The sequence below is a fragment of the Cyprinodon variegatus genome, unplaced genomic scaffold (genome assembly GCF_000732505.1).
Source record: "Cyprinodon variegatus isolate N-32 unplaced genomic scaffold, C_variegatus-1.0 Scaffold291, whole genome shotgun sequence".
Classification (NCBI taxonomy): domain Eukaryota; kingdom Metazoa; phylum Chordata; class Actinopteri; order Cyprinodontiformes; family Cyprinodontidae; genus Cyprinodon; species Cyprinodon variegatus.
In genome coordinates, this window is record NW_015150744.1 from 632,457 (window position 1) to 643,883 (window position 11,427).

At 38.3% G+C, this 11,427-nt stretch overlaps 1 protein-coding gene across 1 annotated transcript; it reads left to right on the forward strand.

Moving 5' to 3' along the window:
- The first annotated feature begins 1,563 nt into the window (after positions 1–1,563).
- LOC107090331 (carbonic anhydrase 4-like) lies at positions 1,564–9,814 on the forward strand. Its single transcript, XM_015383649.1, has 8 exons — positions 1,564–1,735; positions 6,052–6,096; positions 7,117–7,281; positions 7,362–7,507; positions 7,608–7,700; positions 7,797–7,863; positions 7,946–8,109; positions 8,194–9,814. Exons 1-8 carry the CDS (start codon positions 1,564–1,566, stop codon positions 8,371–8,373), a joined length of 1,032 nt encoding a protein of 343 aa, XP_015239135.1. The 3' UTR covers positions 8,374–9,814.
- The last annotated feature ends 1,613 nt before the right edge of the window (positions 9,815–11,427 follow it).

Consider the following 11,427-nt stretch of genomic DNA (forward strand, 5'->3'; position numbering starts at 1 on the left):
ATTTGATGATGTTAAAATGGGTTTTCATGCCACCAAATAAAATTAATTTAAAATACTTGAGGTCAAGGCTTCCTTGGTTTTTCCTTCTCTGTTCCAGCAATTCATTCTGAGTGGGTTTTTTTGTTGTTTTTTTAAGTGTGACAAAAGCAGATGCCTGTCAACACGGGGTGATCAATAATTCAGACCAATGTTAATCTAGGTCTCCATAAGGTGAGTGAAAATGAAAAGTGACAGCTCTGATGGGGAAAAGTTCAGGTGGGGTGCTAAAATTTCTGCAAACCTTTGCATTAGCTGCATTTTCTGACAGTACCAGGTGCACACTGGTTCATCTACACTTAAAATATCCCTTTTTTAAAATTATTATAGAGCTATTTTCTTAATTTTTAAACACATATTTTAAACCTATGCAAGCAGAGCTGGTTCAAGGCATAAATGCAGTGTTTTGAAGTCTCTAAGCCACAGTAGGAGCTCTAAAAAACTCATACCCCAGGGTCAGTTTAATCAATCATGAACATAAGTTTTAAAATAAAACCTTAAAAGCAGAATTAGAGATTTATTGAATGTTCAATGGGATAATTTAAGGAAGCAAACAGCTGTGTTTGGCTAGCAGGGAGTGTTAAGGTTGCTGTATATCCATCCACTCATCCTGTGAATCATTTGGGTCGTTAACACTTCTGAAAGTTTTCCAACGAGGCCGTCATGTGAGCGGTGAGAATCAAATCAGTGAAACGTCGTCATCCAGGTGAAAATCTTCTATCAGGTCATGTTGATTGTAATTAGATCAGAAATAATTTCTTCTCACTTCACCTCTCTTAAATTCTCCAAAGTGGCTTTTTTCCCCTTGGTTATAATCTGCCATGAATTATAAAATTATGCTGTTTGACATAAATAATGCTGGATCATCAGAGGAAGTAAAAAAAAAAAAATCTGTTCTATATGAGAACATTGATAGTTTAAGTACAGAAAGTTCTTTAGAAATCAGACTATGTTTGGAGCCTTTTAACGTCAGCTGAGCTGATAGTGACGCAAACATCTGATACTAAATCAGTCGGTACAAGCCAACAGGATCACTTTCATACCAAAAAATGTCAAACTTAAGAAGACTTGAATATTAAGGCTTGGAGACTCAACCACTCTTATTATCAATGGTGTCAAACTCAGAGCGGGATCCCAAATTAAACTCCTCTTCAGGCCCTATATTTTCATGATCCGCCTCTGGACTCATTAGGCTTAGCTGTTCTGTTGTAGTTTAAGTGATGTAACCCTCCCTAAAGAAACACATGTGACGCTTTAAAAATGCCTCCACTCACATCTTTTAGATTTGAACAACTTTTCTCAAAAAAATCTGTAGGTTCAGGTTGAAAATGTTAAAGTCTGATCTGATACCATCAGGAAGCTGCTTATCATCATCAACATGACAATAATGAAGGGCTGAGCTTCCCTCCCCCCCTCTCAGTGGGAGTCCATTGATGGGGGACCCTGTTATTGGGGTTTTGATCACTGCAGAGAATCAATGCCCTAAAAAGTGGGAGGGGCCAAGCCTCCTTCCTTTCTTTTGGGTGTATGGTGATAGATAAGTATAAGGACCCCCCCGAAGGAATGCAATCACATTGGAGGGAATCAAGTCACCGTGTCTCCTTGTGTCGGTTCATTCAGAGTGGCTCCAACATGCAGCAGCTGCTCATCCTGCCCGCCTTCCTGGCATCTTTCTGGACGCTCTGCACCGGATCAGGAGGTAGGTCACCTGATTTTATTCATTCATAAGAAGAGTCACAGCTGGTTTTCTGAATTAATATTTATATTAGCTATACAAGATTTTTAAGGGGTTGCTCAGTAATAGTTACTTTTAAATCCTCTATAATGATCTGCAGATTAAAGCCAGTAGGACAGAGTTTGTTTGGTTCCAAGCTTAAATATTCTTTCATTCACAAAAAAAAAAATTAGGAATAAGATGATGGAAAAAACCAGAAAAACAGGAGAGACGTTTGCGGTGATCTTAAATGAGCCAGACAGCCGCACCTGTCCTGTCCATCACTCAGATCAACGCTCCGCTGCGCTCAGACCCGCGTCCAACATTCACACCTTATCGCGTCCAGGAGTGACCGAGCTGCCAAGGGGGGCAGCACACCCACACCCACCCACACACCCACACACACCCCACCCGAGGCAGAGACACAGGCTGTGATTCCATCAGAGCCCCTGCGCTCTGGAAACCCTCCGCTCCGTGGTGGCGCACCTGCTCCGCGCCGCGCAGGAACCCAGGACTGGGTTTTGCCGCATAGACCTGCGTCGTGCGCAACGATCATGTCTCCATGTAAACACTGGCGGATGCTAAGGAGGTTTTCTTGCAGTCAAAAAAAAAAAATAAAATATATAGCCTATAGATTTTTTATTTTCTATTTTTCCTTAGGGTCTTTTTTTTTTATAAGAACCACCAGATGAGGCGCGGATGGTTCGGAGCGACATCATTGCGCATCAAGAACATCCAGTTTAATCCAGATTTTAAAAAGAGAGCTGAGGATCTTTTAGGACCTACATGTTCGGTGTCATCTAATAAAAAAGGCGCACCGCTTTAGGAATGTTTCCTTTTTTCCAGTTTTACAAAATGCGCCAAAGTTTCAGATGTTATCTGAAAAATTGTCAAATCAGAGCGCGTTGAAAAGCGGAAAAATAAGGGAAACCTTTAAGATTTTTATAAAAACATAGTGCATATTAGTGCAGATAGGAAATTTATGAGAGACAAAAGACACAAAGGTGCAGTAGAATAAATGAGGAAAATTATTGTGGTTTATTCTGCTAAATGCAGAATAAAGCATCTTTAGGGAGCAGATTTTGCCGCCTAGAGGTAAAGACTAAATATAAATATTTAGGGAACTTTCTCCACATGTTTAATGATCATATAAAGAATCATTGATGATCTTTAGTGTTTAATTAGCGATCCATCACCTGATTTATCTGATGGGATTAGGACTGTAGTGTGAAAGGGGAAAAAAGGAAGCTGTTCTTTAACAGTCATGCTGCATCATCTGTTTTAAAGAATTTCATATCCTCTGTTCAGATATAATTCCTGAGAAAAGACTTGGTACAACAACAACAACAACAACAAAAAAAAAAAAAAAATGGATTTACAATGTGGGCGTAAAATTCTGATCAGATTGTCAATGACAGCAAAATGTGGTGACAGAAAAATGTTTTTTGGTTCTACATCTGTCCCTCTGCAGCAGCAACCATCTGATGCTCTAAAATTGAAACCCTTTTTATAATGAAAATCAGATATTTAATTAATTTTAATAATTATTACCGTTTTTCTTATTGAGCCAGCATTGGAACAAAAATGATACAGAAAAAAACTCTTAAAGTTTGCAAACATCAATAAAAATGTAAACGCTATAAATCTTAAAATTCATCACCATAAATTTGACTGTAGGTCTTAAAGGAATGTCTAACAGCAAAAGAATAGAATCAACTGAGCATGATGCTGCCACTACCATGTTTCAATGAGATGATGCCAAGTTCAGACTTTTTTTTTCCCCCCAAAGCATTTTGCATTTAGAAGTAAACATCTGTAACTCTGATCTCCTCTAACGAGAATATTTACCTCTGTTTGCTGAATCCCTACATGGATCTAGGTAAACTATTTTTATTCAACAGTCACTTTTTGTCTTGCATTGTTTCAAAAAAAGACAACATTAACAGACTTTGGGACTCATAGTTGTCCTTGCAGCAGATTTTCCACAGAGCTCTAAAGTTCTGCAGCTATTCCAAAGTTTGTCTCTCAGCTATTTCTCTGATTAAAGAGTCTGGGAAGGACACATACAAAAGGATATGAAGAGTCTGGTAGTAAAAGCATGATCTTATAACTCGAGCAGCAGATTTATAAGGTTGGTCATAGCTGCCACCTGGAGAAGCAACTGGAACCAGTGCTAACCCTCTGCTCAGTGGCTCAGATCCACTCAGACCCACTTTGCTTTGCAATAAGAACAGAGAACCTGAAGGTCACCAAGAGGATCCACCTCTGATTGGCTGATGATGACCAGCAAGTGCAAATGGTAAAAAAAAAAAAAAAAAACACTTTGTAATGGAGAAGTTTCTAGGGTACTTCAGAAATTGCTTAAGCACAAATTAGTAACAGCAGTGTGTAATACTTCTTCTTTAAAAGTAGAGTTCCTGATAAAACGGGTGTTCAGAAAAGGAAGTACACTAGAACTGAAAAGTGAAAAACTAGATGAACACAGATGAAAACTAAAAACTCTGAGGATCAATACATTGTGCAGTTTATTTTCTCCCTTTTATTGTGTTCTTAAAAGAAAACTAGCACTAGCCTATATTGTACACCTTATATTTGTCCTTTTTATTGTGGGCTCTTATCAAATCCACAAGTGTTCAAAATTTAAGTTTATTTAAATCTAGTTAGCATTTTCTTTTTCTAACTGGCATTAACCAACATTTCTAACAAGATTAAGACTGGAGCCTCAGTAGGAGCTGCATCAGTGTGGAAGAGCTCTGCTGTCAGAGGAACCCAGCTGTGATCCAGTTTTATCAAGTAAAACAGTTGGTGGTCCTCAGTCAGTCTTTTCAAATCTAATTTGTGTAGAACTTTAGTACCAAAAGCACCAAACTAGACGGCTGGTTGGGTTTTCTTAGGCTCTAAAGCTTCACCATGACTCTTCAAACCTTTCCCTCTTCTATACTCCAGGGAAACATTTGGTTTCAAACAGGGATAGTTGCACATTTCAGGCAAGTTAAAATTTTGACATGAGCTCCTTTCTTGATTGAGCTTTTTCAGTTTATGGTGATGTTTGGACCCGGCTGTCTCCTTCAGGTGAAGTTAAATAGTGTAAAGGAAAATAAAACAGAAGAACCTCAATATATGCCTATAATGAGCTGGATAATGCATCAGCACCAGTGTCTGCAGTGAAGTGACAATAAAATCAAGGTTGACTAATAAAATGTTTAGCTGATGGTCAGATGAGACAAATATTTGAGGTGTTAAACTACAATGATTCAAGTCCATGTGAGGCTTTCAAACCTACAGAACATTGCATCAAGTGTTAAGCATGGTGTTGGTAGCATCATGCTGAGCATGTGTCTTAATGTCAGTAAGCTGGAAGTAATGACATTCATAAAGCTATTTTACCGTCTCCTCAAACCAGCATCTATTAAGTCCATCTAAAGGGAACGCTCAGACATTATCATGAGAGAAAGGACTATATTTTTATGGCAAATTTGTTCTATAAACAGCAACGTCTCTACGAGCATGAAGTCTTTGATGCCACCTCTGCATAGCAGTTGATGTTGCACAGCTGCCATGTTTCCACATTCATCTGTTGGACCCTACAGGGCAAAGTGTTTGGGAATAATTACAGCCCTGTAATCAGTTTAGCAACCAGGCTGATGAAACACAGTGTAATTAGACATTTCTGAGTTTTCAAGATATTCTTTTGTTTCGCCACCAGGGCATATATACATGTAAAAGGTCAGAGAGCACAAGAACGATAAATAAAACCAAGGGTGGAGCTCAAACAAACACAAAGAACTCCTTAACAGGGCCTCTCTCCATATTCCTTCAAGCTTATGTATATTTCTTTCAATATAAATATTTGATTCGTGAGTTTCAGCAGATATTGGTCTCAGAGTTAGAAGGAAAAAATACAAACTGTTTGTAAAATATTAATAAACAGCCTGAGTAACATGGGAGGGAGCTTTGCTGATGGGAAAGTTTGACTGTTTATTCTGATAACTTGGAAAGATAAAGCATCAGCAGCAGCTTTTGGTGAGGAGGAGATGGTATAAGGAGACTTTTTTTTTTCACTTTTCCAAGGGTAAATAATGGGGGAATCCGACCACAGAAACAATATGTATTTATCCAATCTGTATTTGTACACGTGCACAAAGTTTTCCTGAACTGCTGCCAGAAGATAAAGCAACAGAAAACATCCTACTCTGGTCGGGCAGGAAGCTGCGGCTTGTTGATGTCAGTCAGAGGTGAAGTAGACTGACGCTCTGGCTGAATGCAGACTTTTTCTAAATAAATAAATCTTTCTGTTTCAGAGTGGTGCTACCAGAGCCAGTTTACCTGCGACCATCAGTGCAATGGTGAGTTTTTCCAACAGAGAAACTAAAGTGACGAATCCATGTAGCATTTTAGTAAATAAAACACACAAATATTTCATTACAATCGGATTTATAGTGATTAATCAATTATTGAAATAATCACCCTCTAATTTAGTAATAGATTTATCATTAACTGGAGTATAGAGACTCTAAAACATGCTTTTAGCTGATAGAGCGACCCAATTAGAGCAGGAATTATTTGAAAACTGCAAAAAAAACCAAAACATTTTGCATTTAAGAAAAAAAAAAAAATGTGTCTGTCAATATGTTCCATCAGAGCTTCTCAACTGGAACATTTTTAGTTTAACCTTGTTTAATTTGGTAAAAATTCTTCAAGGAAGCTTTTGCTATCCAATTATAAATAAAAAAAAATCAACAGATTACATTATCATATCATTATTTGCAGCCCTAAATTCTATATATTTTCTGGGAGTTTTTGTTTAGACCATGGGGCTTGATTAACACTTAAGATAAGTGAAGGTTATTTAAAAGGAAAGGCTTTCTATACAGAATATCATCTTAAACATTTGAAAGACTGTTTTAAAAAATTCTAAAACTGATCAGTTTCAATATTAAAGTACATTTTTTGGAGGTTTTTTGTATCAAGATAATTTGGACTCCTTTTGAATCAAACAGCTACAGAAATTTCACTAACTAAAGAAAACGACAAAGTTTTTCATGTAAACTATATAAATGATTAAAGATCTTGGTGATTAAAGAAAAATGGAGTGAAATCACTGTAACCTAAACCAGTTATGAGGATTTATTTGTTTATAAACATGTATACACCTTTTGCCCATTTAAGCATTTTTCTGGAGAACTCGCCTACAAGGGTCAAACCGATTTATTGCTTATTAAACAGAAAATAGTAGAGGATCAGTTATAGATCCCTGTGGTACTCCAAACCGTACATATAGAATCTTACCGTATTCTGCTCCAACATCTATCAGAGTTGAAGCATAATCAGCTGAGCAGTCATGACTGGTGGTCTTCATCTTTCAGCGCCAGAAAAGTGGAACCATGCCAACCAGGACTGTGGGGGACAGTTCCAGTCACCCATCAATATCGTCACCAGAAAGACGGTGAAAGATGAGACTCTGATCCCCCTTCAGTTCCAAAACTACCAGCAGACGTTCAGGAGCTCCATCAAAAACAACGGTCACTCAGGTGAGCTCAACATCAAATGACCTCTGAAGGCTTTGAAGCGGTTGTGTGAGCTCTTTGTTCTCACATCGTTTCCATTCCAGTCCAGGTTGGAATTTCTCACACGGCAACCATCTCGGGCGGAGGGCTACCGGACACATACAAGGCTGTGCAGTTTCATCTGCACTGGGGAAAAGATGGACGGCTTGGCTCCGAGCACACGATCGACGGGGAGCAGTACCCCATGGAGGTAGAAGACCATCGCAAACAGCCATCAGACTCTCTGGTTTTAGTAAGAACCATGAGCTCCACATCCACTGCAGCTCGTTTAACTAGAATTTGTCTTCCAGTTGCACATCGTTCACATGAAGAGCCGGTATGCCGATCTGACAACTGCACTAAGAGATCAGAATGGCGTGGCAGTTCTTGGATTTTTCTATGAGGTAAATATGTTATTTTCTAAATCCAGTAAATACAGTTTGCTTATTGTTTTAAGAGAAAATCTTCACAAATTTCTCTTTTTTAATTTTTTTTTACAGGAGTCCAAGAGTACAAACAAGAAGTATGACTCCATCATCAATGCGCTGCAAAGCATCAAAGCAGCAAGTAGGTGTTGAAGTTCTGCCTGCATCCCAGAGCCTGGCTTTCCCTCGCTGTGCAGCTAACAAAGTGGTGTTTGTGTTTTTAGATGGCAACACCTCTCTGCCCCCCATCTCTCTGGCACAGCTGATTCCTCCTGAGCACAACATGACCTCGTTCTACCGTTATAAGGGTTCCCTCACCACCCCGGGGTGTACGGAGGCTGTGGTTTGGACCGTGTTTGAGAACCCCATCCCTTTGAGCAAGGAGCAGGTTAGAGAAATGGACGATGCTTAAGAACACCTCGACTCTGCCCCCAGTATGCTGTCTAACATTCACTCTAATCCTCTCTTGCAGCTGAGAGCTTTCTCTAAGGTCCAGTTCCATGACGGGAAGCCGATGGTGGACAATTTCCGGCCTGTTCAGCCCCTGAACGGCCGGCAGGTGTTCCGCTCAGGAGGAGCCGTGCTCCTGGCCAGCTCGGCCCTCTTTGCTGCAGCCCTGCTGACGGCGTTGGGGCTGTCCCAACCCAACTAAAACTACGTCATCCCGCACTGCACTACGATCCTCGACTAAAACTCTTGTTTCTAATGTAACTCTGACGTGTTTGTGAAGACAGCGGACCACGTAGTGCAGGGATCGCTCCCCCCGTTATGACACAGATGATAGAGGCGTGTGAGACAAGCCTTGGGAAAGGTGTTGTAAGGGGTTTGATCAGCATCCATGCATGTGTAGTGACATAGTAGTTCTTATTTAAGCCTTACGAATGTGCCATAAAGCAAGTTACTGGGCACAAGACATGAGCAATCAAACTCTACACCAGAGCTTTTATTTTTCTTCTGCTCCATGCAGCAAATCATGAACACACACACGTTCATCGCACATCTCTAGTTTTCATAAGATCTCGTCCACCTTGTCCAATGTCAGGTAAATTTAGTGTCTGTTAATACCAGAGTGAGTTGCCAATGTTTTGAGGGCCAGTGGGCGCTAATGTCAGCCACATGACTTGGCACATGATGTCATGGTATTAACGGAGCATGGAAGGGTGGAGTTATAGATAGCAGAACCGAGTCATAAATCAGAGCCAGAGGTCAAAAGTGTATATGCAGCTTGACTTTTCTCTCCAAGTGCAGCAGATTACACTCCTACAGCCAGACTCGGATCTCAGAGCAGCTTTGTTTTGGAAATATAAGGGGGGGGGGAGAGATCAACACATATCCTGAAAACTGAATGAAAGTCTAACAATAAACCTGCTCTACTCTGGGCCACCTGAGGACAAGAGGCAGACGTTTACATCCAAGCAGGCGGTCAGAGAGACAGTACCAGCTAGTTTTTAGAGGGACGCAACCAAACTATTTTATTTCCTTTTTTTTTTACTGTTATTCATATCGTATATAAAGAGCATGTCACTGCATGCTGTGATATTCCAGATGTTTTGACAGAAGCTAGTACATGGCTGCAAGTTTCATAGCTTCCTAAACTGTTTTCCCAAAACAGGTGCTTGAATAGAAGAATCTATTTTGTAAGACTATGATGTTTCCATGGTTCGCACTGATAACTGTTGAGTGAATCACTGCCTGCTCAGCTCTCTGTTTTTTTTTTCAGAACTTGTCATGTATTCTAGAGAGGGTTTATGTGCAATTTGGGAGCAAGAACTCTTGTTACTATGAGGAAGGAATCTGTATTTTCTGTTGTTTCAGAACAAATCCAGCTATATTTCTATATTGTGTCATTTTACACATGTATTTATCTACTAAATGTGCATCGTGAGATGAGATCAATGCACACGTTACTGTTATTTATGTATTGCAAAATTTATATAGAATGCAAATCTATAAAGAATATGAAGCTTGAAACTGTTTATGATCAATCAAGTTTACTTGTGCTCTTAAGGTGTTAAAGATACCAAGTTCTAATGCTTGAAATCATAAAAAGATGTAGTGAATGTTGATGTTAAATAATAAACTATAAGCCTTTTGGAGACTATTATGTCTGCTTGCATGGCCGTTAGTCAGCCTCTCCAGCTGAAGCTGAAAATGTATTATTATTCATGGTACAGACTCTTAAATATTATAAGTATATAGGTTTTTGAAATATATATTTATATATTATATATTCTATATAATACAAAAGAGTATATCATCTTAAAATTGAATGAAAATATACATTTTTTTTTTTTAATTTGTCACAGAAAATGTGAAATTTATTTATGTTGCTTTGCTCTGATTCCCTAAAACCACTTAAATGACCATTAAGATTTACTGGTAACCTACATCTTCTGGCCCGACAGAGTGGAAAAGCAGAAACGTGATCATAGAAGGCCGATGTTACCTCTGGAGGAGCTGCAGATATTTAGAGCTCAGTAATTTGAATCTGTCTACATAGTAACTAATAGTTTGTTTCTCTATAATCTAACGTTCTCTAAATAGTAGCAAGAAGAAAGACATAACCGACAAATTTGCAGCTTTGACACAGACAATGAAAGAGACAGCAAAAATGGGGATGATGTGCTCTGGTTGGTTAAGACCAAAATGGTGGTGGCAGCATCATGCTGTGGTGAAGGGAGAGTTGTTATGGAGCAAAATACACAAAGGTGCTGAAACAAAGAGAACCCTGAACATACAACCATAGAAGAAGACCAGAGAATAGAATAGAATAGAAAGTTAATCTGGCACTAAAAGTGACTGAGGTTTGTCTCAGGTCACCAAGGCACTGTAAATACAAGAAACAAACAAGAACATGAAATTAAATTATATTTCTTAAAATATCAAAATACAATCTTTATTTAATGAAAAAATATTACATGGAGGACTTGATAATTGATCATCAAATATTATTATAAGAGAAAGCACCGCCCCCTCCCTTTTCAAAAGCATCCAAGTTTTTATTACCTTTATCCAAAAGAAGGTGAAGTAAAGTAAAATAAGCACCAATTCAACATATTTCTACTTGAATGAAAGTAAAGGGTAGCTGTTAAAGAAATGACACAAGAGTAAAAAGGTATTTGGTCAAAAGGCCACTTGAGTGCTGAGTAACTATTTTACTATTTAAAATTATGTAATCATGCAGATCAATATACAGTATGTGAACATATCCTTTGTTTTGAGGAATAAAACTTAATGATACACATACAAATTATAAATACAAAAATAAAAATAACTGAAATAAACTCAGAAATAGTAAACACTTCTTGAAATACAATTCTTTGACATATAAAGGCCTATTTTTAGCCTTTCCTTGCAGTATATAGTGAATGTTTGATAGATCAGGGTAAACTTCCTCCTGTGACAACATATAGGCTACTTTGTGCTGTATAATATAGGTCTCAGCAGATAAAAGTAACAGAACAACAAAGAATAAAAATAAATATTAATTTTAGTAAAACTTTAACTATTTGTCTGTGTCTGGTACATTTTAAATTAAATAAGTAAAGTTACTCAGAGTCAGTAAATTAGCCACAGATTTTACTCAAATAAAAGCAGCAACACCTCATGATAACATTATAAAGGTGCCTTTTTGCTAAAAGTTACTTAAAGCTACAGTGTGTAATAATTACAGGCATATAAAGTCAGAAATTTAATATATTATACA

Excerpts from the sequence above, each read along its gene's own strand:
- LOC107090331 (XM_015383649.1), top strand. The coding sequence starts at position 1,564 with ATGGTGATAGATAAGTATAAGGACCCCCCCGAAGGAATGCAATCACAT. Across the intron at positions 7,701-7,796 it reads TTCTTGGATTTTTCTATGAG|GAGTCCAAGAGTACAAACAA; the intron begins GTAAATATGTTA and ends TTTTTTTTACAG. Across the intron at positions 7,864-7,945 it reads GCAAAGCATCAAAGCAGCAA|ATGGCAACACCTCTCTGCCC; the intron begins GTAGGTGTTGAA and ends TTGTGTTTTTAG.